Source organism: Plectropomus leopardus, chromosome 4 (assembly GCF_026936395.1).
Source record: "Plectropomus leopardus strain MGB_pleo_1.0 chromosome 4, ASM2693639v1, whole genome shotgun sequence".
NCBI lineage: Eukaryota > Metazoa > Chordata > Actinopteri > Perciformes > Serranidae > Plectropomus > Plectropomus leopardus.
The window spans coordinates 9,398,998-9,421,330 of NC_142179.1; the positions used below are offsets into that span (position 1 = coordinate 9,398,998).

Genomic DNA, 22,333 nt, shown 5'->3' on the forward strand with positions numbered 1-22,333 from the left:
ATGACCCTGACACAGCAAAAGACACATCAGGTACGGCCATAACACATTCAGTTTATTAACAACAAAAGTACATTATATCGTGTGACAAAGCAGTTAGAAAGTAAACAGAATTTTTTTTTACATGGAATACCAAAAACAAAATACTGTCATTTTAGTACCGTTAAAAATGACTCAGTGGCTCACTGGCAAGGTACCCAACATGTGTTCAGATACCCAACAACACTTATATGCAGCAGAAGCATTTACACAACCTGTGGTACTGAGGTTTGTTCTGGTATTGAAAACAGATGTTATGAAACAAGTTTACATGTAATAATTATAGTTCACAGTGATTTTTTCATATTTTACAGTACTGGCGATTAATATCTCTTTTCACATAAACTGAACACGCTATTAGTGTAATTTACAAAAAAAAAATCTAAATAACATCTTTACAGCCAGCCTCTTGGCTCTGTGTTTTATGCTGAATTGCACAAATGAAATCCTACACGTAGTTGTACCATAAAAACGTTTTTATTAGAAAAGGTTTAAAATGTACAAAACATAAAAAATTAATTTGTAACCAGTTTTCTCAGAAATACACTGTACGGCAAGAGAATAAAGGACGGTTTATAAAAACAAAATCTAGATACACATAAAAAAAGAACAGTGGGATCCTTTGCCTCCGTCTATAACACAGAATAATCGTTATATTCCATGTCTCATGATGTGACGCTTCAGTTCAAAGCTGTTCAGGAGACTTCGTCCACACAACTCACAGGTAAATGGTTTCTCCTCCGCAGGTGCTTCACAGAGGACTTCAGCAGCGCCATCTGTGACTGTGACTGTGAGTGTACCTGAAATACAAAGAAAAAAGAACTTAAGCTGGTGTCAGCTGCAGTTTCCCCAAACCTAACTAGGGCTACAATCTAAGCAATTAATTATTAATCTATAAAATGTCAAAACAGTGAAAAATCCCCATTACAATTTACAGGACACTGTGATGACATCTTCAAACTGCTTGTTGTTGGTGTTTAATTGCAAAATCCCCAAACAGATAAAAGCAGAAAATCTCAACATTTGAAAACACTGGACCTTGCAAATGTTTAATTTTTTTGCTTAGAAGCTTGAATGACTGATTTTAAAAATGACCAAAAAAGGGTTTCGAGATCAAGTTTGTTCACCCATACTGTACTTCATACTTTCGACATATTTTAGTTGTGTAGATTCCAGTAAAATCAAATTAGCTGACGTTAGAAGTTAATAGCCAAATCCCTTAGACGGTATCCGTTTTTAAGAATTTGAAGGACTTGTATTCCCTAAAGTCATGGCCAGAGGGTGTCCACTTTATGAAATTATTAATACTTTGACTGTCAATGCATTTGGCTCGTACCCTTATGTAGGAATGCAGTCTACTGTTTATTATGTCTGGACACATTATAAAAAGGATAAATACCACACAAGATCAGTTTCATAACACGTCAGTTAATAACATGGTAGCCAGGGTGATGAAGGGAGCAAATGTGGTAAAATTGCTGCGTTTCTGGGCAGTTGATGCTTGCTGAAGCATACTGCTTTGAGCAGGTGAAGATTAGTCAAGTGACACAAAAAATAATCTGCTCTATTTTAAAAATCCAGCATTCAGAAATTTTTGAAGAAGCCATCTTGAAATTATGATTTCTTCATTTTGCTTTTTTTAAATTTTATTTTTACATTTTGTTTGTTCATGAGTAGTTGAGAACATATTAGATTGATTAATAAATCAACAGTTAAAATAATTGTTATTTGGAGCCCTATTGTTGATGCTGTAAAATATTGACATAATTTAAATCAATGCTAAACTCTGTTAACAGATATCTGTACGTGCATGCAGAATCTGGAGGAAACAGTATCAGCAATCTTGGAAACCATGGGCTATCGCCTGGCAAAGACTGTGCTTTTACAAGCTTTTTTCCTGATTTATCTGCATTCATTTGCAGATATATTTGAACAGATTGGCTGAAATGTTGTCTGGACCTGTTTCAAGTTGCTAATTGAACCATATACAATGAGAGGTTCATGCAAGAGGAGGTCTTCGTCCAGATATCCTCTGGCTACACCGGCTCTTCTGAAATACTGGCTCGTGCCCCCAGAGGCTTTATCATAGCTAGATAATAGCCAGTGGAATTTAAGATTGTATCAACGCAGACTTGTGTCAAGACATAGTTTGATGTGTTAGTCTTCACTGTGATCAATTTAGTTTCTCACCTTTGGGCACATGTGGATTATCAACTTCCTTAATCTCGTCACTCTCCTCATGTTTCTGATTTGTGTATCGGTTCTCATCGTCTTCAGTAATCACCTCATCTTCTTTGTCCTGATTTTGCTCAACAGGATCATTCTCATCTTCTTTGCAGGAATCAAGAGGCTGCATTTCTTCTTTGAGATATTCATTCTCAAGTACTGGCATTTCTCCATAAGGGTCTCTTACGTCCTCACTGTATTGCTCCTGTTCCATTTTGCAGTTTGTTACTGAAAAACTTTCCTCATGGCTTATCTTCAGTTCTGCACACTTCAGCGGAGGAGAAAGCAAAGGCCTTTGAACCGTTACACTTAACTGAGCCATTCTGTTATTTGCCTGCACCTGATTTTTCTTTTCAAGGGCTGAGATTGCCTCTGTATTAGTTTGATTTTTTGGTTTGTGGGCCAAAGGTATGCTGCCTTTTGCATCCAGCAACATCATCTCATTTTGAACATTATCTCCAACCTCAGTCTTAATGTTCTTTTCTGTTCTAACCGTTCTATCATCCTTCTTGTGTGTCTTGCTGATGCTGCCATCCTCATCCAGCAGCAGGATATGGCGCAGTATATTGTCTTCTACCTTAGCCTCAATGTCCAACGTTCTTTGCTGAAGCACCTTATTATGCATCTTATGGACCTGTGATTTTTCTGTTGTTTCCTCTTCTTGTTCTGTGAACGTTGTGCTGCCGTCCTCACTACCTCTGCGTTTGGGTTCGGCTGGCGAAAACACAACTGCTTGTTCTTGTGGATCTTGCTCACGGTTCTCTTGAACATCAGTGTTTGGTTTTGCATCATCAAACTGAAGGTCTAACACAGAGCTCCTGGCAGGGCTCTCTTCATCTTTGCCCTCCAGCTCTTGCTCCTGACATTCTTCTTCAGTCTGAAGTGTAATTTTTTCCCTCGTGCTATTTTCTACCAGGTTCTTAGTTTGTGTCTCATGAACTTCGTAACAGTCAGTAACAGAGTCCTCTGTTTCTGCATCCTCACTGTCATTGTTTTGGTGCCCCAAGTTAGACGAAGGTTCCTCTTCCTCTTCAGGCATCTTATCAACCTTCGCTTGAAGCTGATCAAGGCTGACCTGACCCACAAGCTCATGATTCCTCACAACCTGCAAACAAAACAAAAAATATGTGTTTCAATTGGAGAAACCAAAGTTTAAATTCAGTTTCTTGCCCATAGTTCCCAGTGTACCACTCCCCTGCCCTGATGGTAGCACTTTCCCAATGAACCAGAAACTTTTGGGGGAAATTTGCAGAGCTGACTGTAGCTCATTGAAACCATCAGATATTAGAATGTTGATGTTGGTGTTATTGGAATTAAACGCAAAGTTATTTTATGTTGTTAACGTCTGTACTATACAAAAATAAAAAATGAGTCAAAGAAAGTTCCAGTGTTCCCAATAAACCCACCAGATCCTTAAAAGCCACATTTCCACCAAGCGCTTTCAGTATAGTTCCCGTAGGACTGAAACGTAACCCACATAGATGTGTACCTTATCCTTCAATCTGTTAAGTGTTTTCACCGCAGTCAATACTCGTATGTGGGCAGGGTTGTTACCACTAATAGCTGCGTCACAGCTCTGTCGAGCTCTCGCAAAGGAACATCTGCACCTCACTTTCTGCTCATGTAACAGGGTTGCACGCTGGCTCTTTAGAAACTAGCAGCCTGGACTGTTTACAGCCTGTTGCACTCCATGGAATATTTTAAAGTAGCAGTTCAGTGGTTTAACAGATAGTTTGTGTATTGAGTTCTTGTTGAGCAAGATTGACGATTCTCTCTTGATCACTGAACAGACTCTAGTGTCTCTAGCACTACCTCTTGGTATTGGATCAGTGTGTGAGGTGCTTCAACACGGGGGTAATAAAAAAGCTGGACTGATGGAGTGGTTCTGTTGGTACCATCCACAACTTTTGACAATGCAAAAATAATAGCTCAAATGTAAAACGAACTGAACTGAACTAAACCGGACTGCTCGGTGGAAACAAGGCTGAAGTATTCAGGGAATAATTTTATTTTACTGTAATGCATTACCACACAGGTTTGTGAAAATGAGAAACAAAAAAGGGTCTCTGATTCCTTTTACTTTTCTTTCCAATACACTGAATGCAGTTAGTGTATAATTCCTTCAGACACGAAGGAATTCCAGTGATGCATTGAGAGGTTTTGCAACAAATCCTCACCTGATGCTTATCACTCAGGTGTGCCTCCAAATCGCTCAGCTGAGTGCAGTCGAAGTAGCAAAGCCGACACTTGTAGGGTTTGATGTCATCGTGCTTCCTCATGTGCAAACGTAGGTTTTCATCACTTCCGCAAGTGAAGGTGCACTTGTGACAGCGGAAGACAATGCCTCGAAGGTATCGTGACAGCTTTGAACGACGCACTTCTATTGGCACGACACGTTCCTCTGAAAACAAAAGAAACAAAAACAATTGCGGATTGTGACAGATGAAGATATGAGTAGGTGGGACCATCGAATTCTATCCAACATTTGACCTACCGCGATGCAAGACGATGTGATCGATCAAGTTATTCTTGTTCTTGGTCTGGTAGAGGCAGAAAGGGCAGCGGAGATCTTTATGATGAGTAGGTTCTGACTGGCAAGTAGAGTGACCCCTCTCTATGTGCATTTCCAGGGTTTTCCTAAAAAAGCAAGAGAAAAAAGTGACAAGTACATTAAACAAAATACATTACAGTAGTTGTTGAAAACAGCTCCTTTTCAATTAAAAAAATACTAATGGTGGTTGAGACTTACCTTGAAGCAGTGAAAAATTCGCAGTCCTTACACTTGAGGAACTTCTTTCCATGCCGATTTAGGTAGTGTCTTCGTATACTAGACAGATGCTCAGTGTTGAAATTGCAGAACTCACAGTGAAGAAGAATGTCATCAGGAAACTTTGAGTCTTGCCCATTTGTTTTAGATGTGGCGTCAGCCTGTGCCATTAAGTTATAGTGGCTCAGCTGCCTCTGCACATTCGGGGGCTCCGAGTACAGCGAATCTGTCAAACAAAATAAATCACAGACACTGTATAGCAACTAATGCAAAAGAACATGTCTTTTATTTATTTATATATATATATATATATATATATATATATATATATATATATATATATATATATATATATATATTTTGAGAGATATGATATAAGAAGCAAAAGAGAGATAACTTGCTTTCTGTAATTTCAGGTTCTTCATCAAGTTCAGTCCAATTTGTCGATTCCTCTGATGAATGATAGGACTCCTCGTCGGCTGTCTGAATGCTCTCATCTTGCTGGTCAGTCTCAGCATAATCCGTAATCTCATCTGGGTATTCAGCAGCGGTACAAACATGACGAAAAATGAAAAATTTTTTGAAAATGAAAAAAAGATAAATTTGCAATATTACAATATCAATGCTATACAATCTGTAGTAAAGGTGATTATGAGCATTGGGGCTGCACTATTTGGTAAATGAAAAAGATTTAGGTGCAAAATTGATAGTATCATTTTTTGACCAGAGAATTTATAGTACCAAAAAACGTCTCCTTTTTATCTTGTGCACTGGCATTTTTACCAAATTAAAAAAAACAATCAGATTGGGACTAGTTAGCTTGACAGAAGTGGCTATTAAAAAATATGCCTGACAGCCCATAGTTAACAATATTTGGCTGGATGTCACTGTTTGTAAACCATCCAGATAAGGCACTGAATGATATGAACATTTAGTGTGAGGTTAATTCTGGCTAAAATAATCACAGTTCACAACATTATCATGATCATAATAAAAATATGCATAAAAATCTTAAATTGGCACTAAAACATAGTCAAATCACTTAAACTTAAAGTTTGTAAAGAAATCTGTTTTTATTGCGTGGTCATTTTGGAGGATATAGTTTGTGGTGTTTTTGATTGTAAGGTGAAGTGTTTATACTATTTAGTCTACCATCATTGATAGAAATATTGTGGAGAGTATATTTAAGACACCTGTTAGAGCTTATTTTAAAAACATCACGTATGCCAACATTGCTGCATTATACAGGCTACTCACCCTTATGTGATTTCATAAAATGACTCCTCCAGAGGCCCATGACGGTCGTCCGATAGGAACACAAACTACACAGGAAGGGCTTTAAAGTTCCACTTTTGAAAATGACAAAGTTTTTGATGCTGTTGAGATTAAGAAAAAAATCACAGTTATTATTATTATCACAGTTAGCTCATCTATAACTAAATTCATGTTAAGGTTTCTGGACAAAAAAGAATATCAAATTAATGTAGGTTTCATTTAAGACCTGAATATGTATGTGATTTAAAAGAAACTTTGATAGTCTAAATCATTATTTCATATATGTAAGTGTACGGCCACAGAAAGTATAAACTTTAAATCTGTGGCTTTTGTTTTGAATGGCTTGTATTGTAAAGGACAGAATTAAAGGTATACTACGCGGGATTGTCGATTATGGTTTGTAAACACAATCACCAGCAAAAGTGAAAGTAAAAACCAACCCCAGATTTACACTTGATGGAGTTTTGTCTTGCTATTTTTGCATTTCTTTTTATCTGTGCCATCCCTCAGATGCCTGTTACTTATGGTCTGTTACTTGGTGCTACCTTTTCTACAAAGCAAGCTCACCTGAGCACTGTGGGGGTACATGCCCAGAAACCTCCTTAACACAGAAAATAAGAAAACTTGGGCAGAGGGGTGAGTCTCTGCAGGAAAAATTAATTGCCGCACATTTCTAGTGGGTCATAAGTGATGATTTAGAGGGATTTTTACATCAATATATGCTGACTGACTCGTCATTCTTTATTTTGGCCCCAATACCTAACTCAAAATCACAAATGTTGCTTCTTACTTGCGTCCTTTTGCTGAGGTAGGCAGAATGTCCCGCGTCTTCTTGATGGCCGCCATGGCTGCATGGCTGCGCTCATGTGAACGCAAACCTTTCAGCGACATGAAAGTCCGCTTACACTGCTTGCAAGTGTGATTCTCTCTGCTTGGTTCCAGCTCTGGTTGCTCCCGGTCGGTGGGTGCTGAGGGTGATGGCAGAGGACTTGGTGGGAAAGTGAAGGTCTCTGCTGGTGGCACATTCATCTGGCCCGAGTCCTGCACAGTTTCTACGGTGAGAACTTCATCTTGCTTGAACTGAAAATTAAACACATCAACAGTCAGTGTAGCTAATGGATCAAGAGTTTAAATGACCATATTGGCAGAGTCAACTTACTTCGATGGATTTGGGCTCTGGTGTTGTCGTGTCAAGTGAAGCTGTTGTTTTCGCAGCCTTCGCCCTCTCTCTGTGGCAATCCAGGTGATACCACAGCTTTCTAATCCCATTCATTTGTTTGCTGCAGTGGATGCACCTGTAAAGACCTGTACTACCCTTTTTCTTTCCTTGTGATATTACGGTGAAGTCCAATATGCAATCTGAGCTATGAAACGTACTGTAGTGGGCAACAAGCAGCTGAGATGAGTTAAACGTCAACTCTGGACACTTCTTACATTTCATGTCACTTTCCTTAGATTCAGCTTCTGTCAGTTTTCTGATCCTGCGTTTGTTGTACTTCTCGAGCAGGTTGTGGATGGTAGGTGGATCCAATTTGTGAGACTTTTTGTAATGACTATGCAGGTATCTTCTGAAGAATCCTTTGTAGATACACAAGTGGCACTTGTATACAGTCGTCTTGTTCTGTACTGACAGTGTGTTGGACTGATGTGTTTCAGAAGCTCCCATCTGGTGACTGATGCTGGTTTCCGTGCTACTCACTGCCTCCAATGCAGAGCCCTGAGAGTCTTGATCAGGCTGTTTTTCAGTTTCATGGTCAGCTGAATGTTCAGAGGCTGATACGTAAGCCTGATTGTGGTCCCTCTCATAGTGGATTTTCAGCTTTTTCATGGATGCATAAATGAGAGGACAAATTTTACACATGTATCCTCTTTCATTAGAACCTTTTCCAATTGAACATCTCACCATGTTGGCCACAAGTATTTCCTGTGTTTGAAGTTCATCTGCTCTGGCGATGACTTCTGGATGCCTCATTTGGCAGTGAGTAAGCGTGCCATGGTAGCTTGCATTCACATAGGGACAACGTGGACAACTGAAGACTAATTTTTTGTTTGCATCTGTTGTTGTGCTAGATTCACAAGCCCCGTGTGTGTTTTCTGGATGCTGAGTTGAAGGGGGGCCAGGAGATGCTGGTGCTGGCTTCTCATGGGCCTGCTTGTACACTGGTGCATAGTGCTTTAAGAAGCTGTCCCTTCCGTGTTTCTTAATATAATGGCTTCCTAGTCGTATTTTGGTGAAATAGGAAGCGGGACATAAGCTGCACGTGTACACACAATCCTTAACCATTGAATCAGGTGCATTCTTGTGGTGGACACGCACATGGCGATCGAGCCCAATTTTTGTGCTGCACTGATAAGTGCAGAGCTGGCATTTCACCACCGCATATATTTTCTTCTTTAAAAAGGAAGCTTGCGGTACTGATCCCCGATTGCTTTGGGTCTTAAATTGTGTTATTTTACTCACAGCCGATGGTTCAGGCTCCGCTTTCACTGTGCTTCGAACTGTTTTTCCAACAGTTGTAAAATGCTCCCTCTTGCTGTGCCTGTTCAGCTTCTCTATCGTTGCACACATTTTTGGGCAGGTTTTACACATGTAGCCGCGCAATCTCAAAGTGACACCAGAACCTTTGCTTTTCACACAGCTACCCCAGTAGTATGACTTTCCTTTATCCACGAAATGACTGTCCGCCCTGGATGCGAGGTCAGGATGCTTCATCTGGCAGTGAGTGAGAACTCCTTGATAACTGGTATTCACATAAGTACAATGTGGACATTTAAAGACATGCATGCGTGATCCAATATGCTCTTGCGGTTTATCTGAATTTTCAGTTACAGCTTCACGATGTTTCATTCCACAGTGAGTACTGAGACCGCGGAGACTATTAAAACTTGCAGGGCAGTAAGGGCACCAGATATATGTGGAAGATGCTGTTTCTTCAGGAGGTGAATCAAGTGACTCAAAATCAAGAGGCACTTGGTAGGATTCGAAAGACCCAGGTATGTCACTGTATTCTTCCAGCTGCCGATTTGCAGTTGATCTCTTGCTGGTGACCACATCCAGGACTGAGCCGTCTTCTTTCACAGACCACGGATGAACAGCACGGTAGTGGCGTGTGAGGCCTGACCTTGAGCTACCTTTAAATGAACATGCTCTGCATGAATATGTCTTGATTTCAATTTGTCCGGGTCTTTTAGATAGTAAGCTGCCATCAGTGCCATCACTACCACTATTATCATCATTTTGCTTTATTTTGGGTTTCTTCTTTTTAGGGAGATGAATTTCCGGACCAACATACAACCGAGTATTCACGTAGTCCAGGCTTGGTGTACGTCCTTGGTGCTGTTCCTGGTAATGTTTATAGACTGCTGCTGCTTTTTTGTGAGAGAAAACGCACATGTCACAGTGGTACCCTGTCTGTAAACTTCCTTGTTTGAAACATATTCTTAAAACATCTGCGACTGAGTGACTTTCTTCGTGGACTTTCCATAGATGCCTCCTCAAAAGATACACATGTTGAGTGCTGTATGAACATCTAGAGCACTGAAGGGTCCTCTGTGTTTCTGAGGCTGTCACTGAAGGTGGAGCTGAGACAAAGAGGGATTTACCAAGCTTCTTTGTTTTTTTCTTTTTCTTTTTCTTTTCTTTTCTCTCTCGGGGTGTATGATTGGCTTCTTGGTTTGCAGTTTTTTCCCAGCATTTCTGCGTCTTTTCAAGAACAATAGAGGTATACAGGTGGACTTGTTCAACCGTAACCCCAAATCCACGATGCTTTTTGATGTAATGCTTCATAACCAATTCCAAAGAACCATGTCTATAGTTGCAAAAGTGGCAGAAAAACTTATTGTCATCGCCCTTATTCATAAGAGGGAGAGGAAGACGCGTAGAAAAGGATAACTCCTTCACTTGAGATTTGGATTTTTCAATTTCATCATGCACCAAAGCTGTATGTGCAATAATAGATTCCTTGCTGGAATGAAGGCCTGGGTGAACTTTGTTTTGATGGTTCGCTACTCCTTTTGCAGATGGATTTGCAAAGTTGCACTTTTGGCAGTAAAACAAGCATTCTGGACTTGCGTAAGCATTCAATTCCTTCAGCGAAGAATCTGCTGCTTCATCCTCTTCATGTCCTTTTTCACTAGATACCTCAACTTTATTACTTGTTTGAGAAGCAGACGATGTAGAATTTGCTAAGGCCTTAGCTTCACGTTGAAGTTTCTTTTTTTGCACTTTGGCACTGTACAAGAGGATCTCTTCAGTACCTGTTAGTGCATGCAGAGAATGTTTTGCGTTATGATGACCAATAACGCTTCTAATGTTGGTACTTGAATAACTGCAAAATTGGCAGTAAAACAATTTATCTGGTGAACTGCTCGATATACTGTACTTTCCAACGGGTGTTTCCCTACTATGTTTGGTCGGTGGCTTTGTCCCTTCATTTCTGTCCTCTGCAGATTCCGCTTTCTTAGTTTTGGGAAACTCTGAATGTGTCTCAGAAGCTTCTGATGTGCACGTATGCTTTGACAGCTCAGCTTTGTCTTTTGTTTTCTTGGAGGAATCTGAGATTTTGCTTTCAAGTGCAGATTTTTCCGTTATAGTCACAGAGTTTAAAGACTTATGTGGTGTCATCTGTGATGCTGTATGTGATGTGACACAAGCTGACTGTTTGATTTTGTCTATTGTGACTGCCTCACCTGGGTGGCTTTTTTGGTAGTGGACATGCATAACAACAACTGACTTATGACTAAACTTGCAACTGTTGCAATGATACAAGGATGCGTCTGCTCCCGTGGAGGTGGGATGTTGGGCCAAGGGTGCATTTTTGACATCCTTACGTGGTGTGCAGCCACTCTCAGCAGAAATCTCAATTTGTCTTTCTGATCCCTCCTGGCTTCCAGTTGTCATATATCTGCAGTACATCAAGGCATTATCCATTTTATGTTTTGGGTGGTTTTCCTTGTAATGGTTTTCCAAAGCCTTCAGTACGTTGGTAGTAAATTGACATACAAAACACTTGTAAACCAAATGCAGTTCACTCGATTGCTTCGTGAATATATTTGGGGCCTCTGGATGATTCTCAGCATAATGTCTCTTGACACCAGCTACACCTATAAACTCAATTGGACACTGTAGGCAGCGAAAGGTAGCACTTACATCATTTGGATCCTGAATGTAAGCAGCATTATATCGTATGTAAGGGTGGTCGTGCTCATAATGAGTAGACACACGCCTGATGCCTAAATCACTGTAGTCACAGTGCTTACAAAAATACACCTTTGAGCTTTCCATGTCTCCATTGACAAGATGCAGCTTCTTTTCTCCTTCATCCTCACTAACTTCAAATGCAAACTGTGTATTGCTTGATGACAATTGTTGTTTACTTTCATTTGTCATCTCTGGTAGCTTTGTCTCTTCTTTGTCCGACTTTGCTTTTTTAACTGGAGGGCCATTTGAGCTTTCAGTGTTGGTCCTCTTGCCACCGTTGTCAGAAACTGTTTCTCTGAATTGTTCCTTGGGCTTTGGTGTTCTTGAGTCGGTATTTAAAATGTGATCATTTAGCAAAAACTTATGAGAAACACTGGTGATATCAATCATGGACTTCGCAGTAACTTTAAACACGCCACTGCTGTTTGGGTGGGAGCTTGAGGGAGATTCTTGCAAAAATAAGGTCCCTTTGGTGCTATCTAGGAGCTTTTGGCTATCAGCTAACTTCACTGGGGGTTTGCTATTTGATCCAGATGATGCCACAAAGTACTTGGTAATGGTTTGCAATGGCCTCTTGTATGTCTTCAGATCCTTAGATGAATTAGGTGTGCACTTAGTCTTTGAGGTAGGTGTAACTGAAATAACGATGGGAATCTCTTTTGCTCCAGCAGCTTCACTGTGCTGCTCTGTTGAAATGACAGGAGCGTTATTGTCCGGGTTTTCAGCAGTGATTATTTTTCCTAATACGCTCTGATCTTCTGATTTTTTCTGACATTGTTTCTCATGGATGCTTAAATCGTCCGGACCACAAGCTTTAAAATTGCAGTGCTTGCATTCATAATCATCTGCGTTGTTGCTGTGGTTGTCAGTGTTGGCTTTGAAAGTGCCAGTGCATTTTAAACCAGCTTCTCTGAGAGCAGCGTCTACATCAAAGTCATGCACCTTGTTGAGGTGTTCAAAAAGGTAGACCTTGGATTTGAAAAGCAGTGCACAGCAGCTACACTGTAAAGACTTGACTGGTGATTCTTTTGTAATAACTTGACTCTGTGTAATGGGGCCAGAGGTGGAAAGGCTCATTGAATCTGAGGGAGTAAAAAAAGAATAATTTCAAATACTTATTTTAAATTCATGCAATATATTTTTAGAAAATCAACTGTAATAAATACCTTCTTGCATCTTGCATTCCTCTCTAAATCCAGAGCTTTACATTTGATGACACAGCAGTAATAAATCTAGAGGATGGAGAGTATTTATTACTGCATTGTATATGGTGCAAAACCAACAACATGTATTTGATCACTACTTTATCATCGTGAAAGTTTAGTGCATTACCGTGGATTTCAACGGGAATTTTAAAAACAGCGTACAAGGTACACTGCGCTTCTAAAGCACGAAAAGGAAAATCAATTGATCGGCAGTACAACAATAGCAGTAGAAACAACTTAGGACATCGGTATGTTCAACAGGAAGGAGTCGTAAATCGAGTGCAGCCCCTCTGGAGACAAAACTAACGCGAAGTCTACCAAAAACACGATCGAGCGATAAAGTCGATAAACGCAACTTACTAAAATACACAATGCATGCAAATGATATACTCACGTATGTCGACAAAACTACGAATGAGGCTTATGATGCCGTGTTTTGAAGCGCTGATGTTGATAACGTGAGGAGGACACAAGTTTCCGCCATTTTTCCCGCGAGTACAACTCTCTCTGGCTTGTGCTTCCGCTCCAGCAACAAACACATCAATGGATTTTACTTCACTTCCCGTGACCTGTAAAATAAAATTAATAATCAGAGCTGTGCACAAAAAAGACGCCCCATTTTATTGAATGCCCTTGAAAAACGCAAATGAATAATGAAACATAAATTAATTTACGTCCTATGAATTTATTCGTCTACATATTAGCCTCTGGATAGTGTTTCATCATCCACAGCTCTGTCGGGCTCTTATGGCAAAACAAAAAGATGAAAGTATAATTTCCCTCATGTATTCTAAGATGTTTGCACCTTTTCTTTTTTAATAATATAATACTGATTGTTATGGCATTGTCTTTGTACTTCCCTGCACTTCATTGATGTGAATGTTTTCAGAATTGTTCTGTATATTTTTAATTTCGAAATCATTAATCGTTAATAATCGTTATTATTAATACTACTACTAATAATAATGATGAATATTAGAATTATTATAAGTCAAAGAAGAAAAAGAAATATGAACTTGGTGAACACAAATTTTTTTGCAGAGCAAAAAGTCGAAATTCCTTTCCATTAAAACACAAAACATCATCCAACCATGCATTTTTTTGTGTGTAATTATAATCAAAAGTATCAAATGACAAACTCCATAATGCATTTTTGATGTATTTGGTTTTTTTTTATATATTTGCATAGAAAGCACAAAGGACAAATCCAGGGCACAGGTATCCTCTATATTACTAAAAGAAATACTAAAAAAAATTTAATTGATTTTCTGATTTACGTTTATTATCGCTAATAACATGCTTAATTTCAGGGTTTTTTTTGTTTTACCACCAGGCATCTCATATTTTTTATTTTATATTAGGTATTTGGGGAAAAAACCCACCAAGCACTCGTGCTTTATTTTTAAAATCACAGACAGCTCTGACCGGAAGTACTTAGATTTTGCTTTGTTGCTAATTTGCTAGTTTAAAGCAACACCATAACCTTAAAAAAATCGTCTTAAAATCGTATTCAGTTGTGAGATGTCTGATTGTGTTTCACATTCCTACAAACGACACAATGTATTGATTAAGAACTCATCAATAGATCCAATATCCTTTCTTTCATGCTACTTTGAGACTGATTACAACACCCCTAGTGGCAAATATGCGGCACCTTTGTTTGAGAAATTTTAGATAGCCCAGACAAACTTCCAAGAAAATTAAAAATGTATTTTATCCTCGTTTCTGTTGCAGCCCGTTGCCCAGTTATTGACAATATTATGATTTCTCTCGAGCTACCCAAGAGGTTAAAAACACTGTCTTTTGTTTGGTTTTAGATCTACCAAAATATCAGTAGTGCCTTAAACCTTAAATAGAGTCGGGACAGTACTGTTTTCAGCAGCCTAACAATGCAAGAAAACTGAATAAAGACATTGATGCATTAGATCTTGTGACAACCATTTCATTTTGCACAGCTTGTGCCTCTGTACGTATGTGTATTTTTTTTTAATTGTAAAATACATTACCAGCTATTTATCATCGTGGCCGTGTTTATTGTGTTTTTCTCTTGCGGTCACGCTGTCTGAAAATGAAAAACGTTTGCGGTTTTTTTCAGCAGTCGTTGGTTCCGATCACTGGCCTTGTTTCCTCCGGAACAATATCGGGCGGACCACAACAGGAAAGCGCCACAACTGTTCAGAGCTTCAGCAGCGTGACCTGATAACCACTTGTGAAGTGGCTAGATTAACATTTTATCGACTATAACCCACAGTGTAAGTTTGTTTTACCGTCATCTCACATTATAACGCTAACGTTATCCGTGTTACGAAAAGTTTACGTTGATAAATCGCTCGAAAACGCTAACTTTAGCTAGAGTTAGCATCAGAGTGCAGTTTTGGCTAGCAGTCATTTTAACTAGTGTAGTATTCTTTAGACAAGACAATACTATTTATGTGTGCCGTTTTTATAATGTTTTGTTTACTTTTATGCATACTTTCATTCAGCAACAGCTCTTACGGTATAATTATTTTTGTAATAGTTAATGCTGCAGCTACACGCACACTATCAGCTAAAATGGACACAAATGTTTGACACAGGAAGACCTCAGTCTTTGTGCAGCTGATTCACTCTAACACAAAAGGATTGCCTGTTGCAGCAACTGTGTCGTCCTCTGTGAAAACGCCATTGACAAACCTTTGTGTGTGTGTGTGTGTGTGTGTGTGTGTGTTTTATTTGTGCGTTCAGAGAGGTGACCTTTTCAAAGGGGAAAGGGAGAATGTGGGTCTGACCTGAGCAGCACCATGCTCCCAGCTAAGCTGACCAGCCTGTTAACTCTGAATGTCCCGAGGCGGATTCCCCATGGAGCAGCTTACTTCTGTCTGTGCTCCCCGAGTAACGGCTTCCTTCACACAGATGGAAAGAGGTTAAGAGATGTGAGTCTTCACTCCGACTCCAGCGTGTTGAGAAGAGTGTTTTACAGCCAGAGTGCAATCCGCCCATCAGTCAGACTGCGTGAAACACAGCAGGGTGGGAGAAGATCATTTAGTTTATCTGCTGCAACGATTGTGAACTCAGCACCAGCGTCTGTCCAGCCATACCTCCGACTGATGAGGCTGGACAAACCTATCGGTAAATACTTTCATTTTTAATGCAAATGACTTCTTTCTGCGTATGTTTATGAAAGTATTTTATAGAGAGACTGAAACTATGTATGGACTTAATATAAACATTATTTTTTTCAAGCGTTACTGGGTGTGGCTCAGTATTATTTTAAGCGCAGATGTTGAAATATTGTAGCATTTTCAGGATTTTTAAAAAGTTATTCATATAGTTGTGCAATGAACAAACTTAGAAGAATATGATGGTGTATTGAAAGTATGCAATGACCTTAATATAGAAAATATAAAATAATATAATATGTATATAATATATAATGTCCTGTGCATCACTCTCAGTGTCTGCAGCTTTGAATTGAAAACAAAAAGTCTGGCATGTCCAAAGATTGACCTGGGGGTCAACCATGGCCCTTGGACAGATTTTAAAGGCCTGTGTCTTGTCTTTTAAAATATGCAATATGTAGCTTGCTGCATTATATTGTTTAATTAAGCAAGACTAAGAATTTTGAAGGTTTAATAAACAAGCAAACAAATAAAGAAAGAAGAGTAACAGCATAGACAGAGAGAGTCATTGCTGTCAGGGGCAATGGATCGTTTAATACTTTTTCAACTGAAGATGAAACTTTTGTATTTTGTTTAAATTGTATGTTTTGTTTAATTGTTTTTTTTAAGTAACCCATGTAATGCAAGAAGCAGCTGGCCCTCAAGTTTTTTCACATGATCTGATCTGGCCCCCATCCTAAAAATTTTGGACGCCCTTGGTCTAGGTAACTCTAAAAAAAGTCAAGAATACAAAAACCACAAGTGTCCACTCTTTCTTTAGAATAGTACTGCTAGTATTATTAAAAGCTTGAACACAAAGCATGTGCATTAATGAACGTGATAGCGAGAGATTCTCCAAGAAAACAGGAAAGTTAGTTGTTGGGTTTGAATATAAATGTTTTTAGAAAGACAGAAGAGCTCACATACTCTTTCAAAACGCGAGCTGCTTCCCAGTCACATAGACATGCTCACTGAGACACGCAGACACACGCTGTCTGTTTTGGCATGCACGTTGCAGTGAGTAAATTGCTTTGTTTAATGGATCCTCAACATAAGTCAGTAAGTGGTTTTCCCACTTAGACTTTAAGGTGCTAATCTCGTGTAGATCACTTAAGTGATTTTGTGTCTATGTGTTGTAGGGACATGGCTGCTTTACCTCCCGTGTACGTGGAGCATTGCTCTGGCTGCCGACCCCGGATGCCTCCCGCATCTAGGCATGCTAACCCTGTTCGGTACAGGTGCTCTGCTGATGAGAGGAGCGGGCTGCACCATCAATGACATGTGGGATAAAGACTTTGACAAAAAGGTATATGAAACTAATTATTTGCCATTCACTCATTAGCTGAGAGTAACAGGCGGCTCATCATATGTCTAATATGATAACTCCCACACAGCTAAGCTCTTATTTGATATTTTGCTCTGTCAGCTCAATTTTTAATCAGCTAGATATTTCCATAAGAATCAAGTTTCCTGCCAATTTTAATAATGATTTCTGTTTTGTAGAAATTATTTCTGATCATTGATGACTGTAAGAGTATACACTATTTACAAAGCAAATACATCCAATAAAATGTTGTTAATGGCGTGTTGCTGTGTCTTATTCACACCTGCATCACCATCACTCACATATTCACAGGCAAAAACATCCTCCTTACTGCTATATTACAACAAGAAGTATTTATATTTTTGATCTGATTTCTGTACTCAGTGATTGAAAGTGATGTTTTTGTGCAGGTGTCCAGGACGGCCACTCGACCCATCGCATCAGGAGAGATTTCTCGGATGCAAGCACTTGTCTTTCTTGGAGGGCAGCTATCTCTGGCACTAGGGGTTCTCTTGTGTCTCAACTATTACAGGTACCCAGTTATTCTCATATTTTCAAAAGATTTGTATAGTGTTAAAAACAATAATAATTCATAATAAAAAATAGAGGACAGTGAGCAAATGAATTAGTGTGTAGGTCAGACAAAAGCCACTGTCTTTGGGCTTCATTTTTTGTGTTTAATCTGGAGCTAGTATTAGTATCACAAATCAGGTAAGAACATCTTCTTAAGTTTCAGTCTTTTTAGTGCACAAAATATTGTATTTAAAAGACTGTAACTTTGTTTGACACTCTCAGACTAATTCAGACTGATGAAGCCTAACTCTAACCTGAAATAAACAAGGGATTGTGGATTTTGTCCCACATCATTCACATTGTAAGCATATAAAATGTAGTATAAACAGCAAGCAAAACCTCTCTCAGAACTCATGTTTATGTTTGCACCTCACTATTGTCTTAAAACAGACGAAAAATTGTGAGCCTATGCTTTAAACAAACACTAGGTAAAACTGTTCACCAGTTTCCTTTTATACATGTGTTACTTGCAATGTTTTCATATAGAAAAGCCAGGAATGTGTGTTAGAATACAGACAAAAGAAATTCCCAAATGCAAAGTTGTGTATATATATTGTCTTGAGACTGTTTGACTCTTGATGCTTCTCTCAGCATTGCTTTGGGTGCAGCCTCATTATCCCTTGTCATCACGTACCCGCTGATGAAGAGGATCACGTATTGGCCACAGTTTGTGCTTGGTACGTACCGTGTAAGATTCCCGGTGTGTTAAACATCTTAAATTAATACTTCTTCCCGTTAGCAAAGCTAGAGTCAGGCTCATGTTCCTTCCTTTCCATCTTTTTAGGCCTCACTTTCAACTGGGGAGCGCTGCTCGGCTGGGCCGCTGTAAAGGGCTCCTGTGATTGGTCCGTGTGCCTCCCACTGTATTTCTCAGGAGTGATGTGGACGCTGATATATGACACTATATATGCCCATCAGGTGGTGTAGGGGACTCCACAGTTTATATTTAGGTTCCCATTATAGCACTTAACACTGACATGAACATTCTCAGACGCTCATATTCAGTAAAGAAATAGTTAAACAGTAGGTTCACTCATATTTATCATGGTCTCTGTGGAGAGGGACATACGTTTTAACGCCTCACATTTTAAAATAGGGCGATATGATTGATACTGGGCTCTCTCTGCTCTTTCTTTGATAACTAGGATAAAGATGACGACGTCAAGGTAGGAGTCAAATCGACTGCACTGAGGTTCCAGGAGCAAACCAAACCGTGGCTGAGTGGCTTCACAGTGGCCATGATGTCAGGACTGGTCGTAGCCGGAGTCAACGCTGAACAGACTCTCCCGTACTATGCTGTGCTGTCCACAGTGGCCATTCACCTAATGCACCAGGTGAGGAACATGGTGTTGCACAGTGCAGGGTTCCCATGAATCTTAAAAGGCATTGAATTCATTAATCTAAAAATAAGGCCTTAATTTGTATTAAAATGTCTTAAATCAACCTTTCAGAAGTCTTAAAAATGCAGTGATAAGTTACTTTTTTTTCTTTTTTCTGACATTGCATTTTAAAATCTCAAAATAATTGGTCATTTTTATTTATTTTTTTTCCACATAATTTACAGAATCCCTCTTCTTACAGTCTTCATAATGGGAATTAAATCAGTGGAATCCCACATGCAGAGTGAGAAACACAAAATCGATAATAAAACTCACAAGTAAATGTTAGGTGTTTCCCAGTTCTAACAGATCTGGCTTTTCACTGGACCAAAAATAATATTTTATGATACAGTAAACCTTTGGGCACAATTTTCCATAACTTTGTAAAAAATGTTCATTGTTCATTTTATTTATTTATTTATTTTGTTTTGTTTTATTTTGTTTTTTTGTAAAAATCGTCTTAAATTTCATCCTGAGTGGCATTAAAAAGTCTTTAGAAGTATTAAATCCTATTTTTGTTAAGCTGTAGGTGCAGTGTAGTCTGAATACTTGCTGCCAAAGAGTTAATTGTTACAGTTCAGAGTTTCAGTTTGAAGTACGATAAAATGCAACTAAGTGAATTGGTGCTGCAAATATGTAAACTAACACCTTTTATCTTTCAGGTTAGTAACAGATCTTAGTTATTATTTTAACCAAACCTTTATCTCAAGCATGATATTTACTCTCCGCTCTTTTAGATTTACACATTGGACATTAACAGACCGGAGGACTGCTGGAAGAAATTTGTCTCCAACAGAAACCTTGGACTGCTGTTATTTTTAGGCATCGTTGCTGGCAATTTGTGGAAGGAAAGAAGAGAGACTTTGCTTCAGAGTGAGGAAGAAGTCAGATAAGTGAGATTCTCAGAACAAACATTTTTATTTATTATATCCACAGTACATCACTGATACAACACTGCACACACGGTGCGAAATTAACTCTTTATATTCACTAGCCAAATGGCTAGTGGATGTTAAAAATTTTATCAGACATTCAATAGGAATGTAAATCAAGTTTTATCACAATGCAATATTATATTGATTCCTCTTTTAACAGTGAGATATTTGCTGATATCCCAAGTCTATACAATACAATTTCAATACTATTTAGGGGCCAGTGATTGATACAAGATGATATCAATGTCCTTATTATCTTTTTTCTTGACAGCTTATTATTGTCTGCGTGGCATAAGAAAAGAGGTTTGCTTGGATGGAAATAGTGACACCAAAGTGCAATAGAATTTAAAAATAAAGGTGTATCTTGAAGATGGTGATAAGTATTAATGTTTTCACTTAGCATCAATGATATTGCATTTTTAATCACTGAATTGATAATCCAGATCAATGTATCGTTACACCCCTGCTGCTCAAAGGATTACCATTGTTTTTTTGGCTGGTGAGTGAAGCAAATCTACCAGCCACTTGCATAGTTTATTAGCATTTGGTTAGGGGATTATGCTGATTTTGTACCATGGTTAAACAGAATCTTTTGGGATTTTCATTCAAATCAAAGCTCAGTGAAAGAGCAGAAAGGTATATTTTAAGATGGGTGGTTTTAACACACACTATGCAATTATTAAGTGCATTTCTTTACTTAAAAAAAAGTATTTTGCAGATGCTTATTTAAAAAAATACTTTTCAGTGGTGTTGTAAACTGATAAATAAATTCCTTCTGGTACATATAAATATAATTTACTTCTGTTTTCAAGTACTGCTAAGTGGACCTCTAGTTGCTGCCTACATACACATGAAATTAGTCACAATAAAAAAGCATAATTTGGGAAATTGTAACATGTTGTTATTCTTGCTAAATACACCTTAAAGCTGCACTGAGCAGTTTTTATCACTAGGGAGCAGACAAACAATGGGCACCACTGAAAGTATTTACCGGGTATTTAGTTCATTTTTTTCCACCAGCTGTTGAGAAAAAGAAGTGGGTCTTTAGCTTCACTTTCTACATGAGTCACTGTTTTTTCTTCAGCTCTCTTTTTGTATCCAACTTTTTCATGAGAGGCAGTAATCGGACTCACCGTGCCTAAGCTTGTTTGAGAGAGAGTGCTGTGACTTGCTTTATGTAAGACATTTTTGTGGGAGTAGTCACACCCAACGATATAGCATATGATCAGATTTCGCAACTAACCTGATGTGATGAAAGAGATTAAGAACTGAAGAGATGGGCAGAGTTCTGTGGTATTTCGAAATTTGGCGCTGACAGCTTTTATGACCTGGGCTGCACTCGGCCCTGACAACATTTAACAAAACGTTTTCTTTAAACAGAAACAGTGGTGCATTTGAACACCCTGCTTTTTAATTCTGTGGGGTTCATTCAGTTTAATTCAAAACTCTACATTTCCACTGATACAACACTGCACACAGGGTGCGAAATAAACTCTCTATGTTCACCAGCCAAATGGCTAGTGGATGTTAAAATTTTATCAGACATTCAATAGGAATGTAAATCAAGTTTTATCACAATACAATATTATATTGATTCCTCTGATAACAGTGAGATATTTGCTGATATCCCAAGTCTATACAATACAATTTCAATTCTATTTAGGGGGCAGTGATTGATACGAGATGATATCAATGTCCTTATTATCTTTTTTCTTGACAGCTTATTATTGTCTGCGTGGGAGTAGTCACACCAAACAATATAGGATATGAGCAGGTTTCACAACTAACCTGATGTGATTAATTTAATTCAGTTTAATTAAAAGGGCTTTTATTGGTGTGGAAAAGTCTACATTTCCAAAACAAGAGTGAAATAAAAACAAAATGTATGTAAAATAAGTGACAAGATCTAGAAGAAATTGGTGAATATACATGATGCTGCTGATTGAATACTCCTCTGACACCCACCAAACGGGAGAAAACATACCTCAAAGCCTGTTGCACATTGTTTCACACTGTCTGAGGAAACCATAACAAAACATTTCCGACTGTTTTAAGATTGAATGTGATCCTGGTGTTATTTTAGTTTGAAGTTGTGTTGTACTGGAATTTGAAAAATAACTATATTTGATATTACTTTAGATACCACTGGAAAAAATGACCTTGAATGCATTAAATTTAATATTTTAAAGTTTGAACACTTAAAATAATATTATAGAAATATTTTAGCTTTTACCCCTGAAGTCCAGTTCATTTATTAGTAGTGGCTGAAACATGGA

General features: G+C 38.5%; 2 protein-coding genes across 2 annotated transcripts; one reads left to right on the forward strand and one right to left on the reverse strand.

Moving 5' to 3' along the window:
• Positions 1 to 31: 31 nt before the first annotated feature.
• LOC121944050 (zinc finger protein 462-like) lies at positions 32 to 13,399 on the reverse strand. Its single transcript, XM_042487720.2, has 11 exons — positions 13,104 to 13,399; positions 12,671 to 12,736; positions 7,464 to 12,586; positions 7,095 to 7,384; positions 6,287 to 6,405; positions 5,431 to 5,562; positions 5,012 to 5,255; positions 4,757 to 4,899; positions 4,440 to 4,663; positions 2,227 to 3,367; positions 32 to 836 (listed from the first exon to the last, which is right to left on the reverse strand). The coding sequence occupies exons 2-11, from the start codon at positions 12,678 to 12,680 to the stop codon at positions 688 to 690; spliced, it is 7,575 nt and encodes a 2,524-aa protein (XP_042343654.2). The 5' UTR covers positions 12,681 to 12,736; positions 13,104 to 13,399; the 3' UTR covers positions 32 to 687.
• Positions 13,400 to 14,802: 1,403 nt separating this feature from the next.
• Positions 14,803 to 20,945, forward strand: coq2 (coenzyme Q2 4-hydroxybenzoate polyprenyltransferase). Its single transcript, XM_042488997.2, has 8 exons — positions 14,803 to 14,961; positions 15,434 to 15,817; positions 16,986 to 17,152; positions 17,581 to 17,702; positions 18,335 to 18,420; positions 18,528 to 18,661; positions 18,889 to 19,077; positions 19,860 to 20,945. The coding sequence occupies exons 2-8, from the start codon at positions 15,490 to 15,492 to the stop codon at positions 20,013 to 20,015; spliced, it is 1,182 nt and encodes a 393-aa protein (XP_042344931.2). The 5' UTR covers positions 14,803 to 14,961; positions 15,434 to 15,489; the 3' UTR covers positions 20,016 to 20,945.
• The last annotated feature ends 1,388 nt before the right edge of the window (positions 20,946 to 22,333 follow it).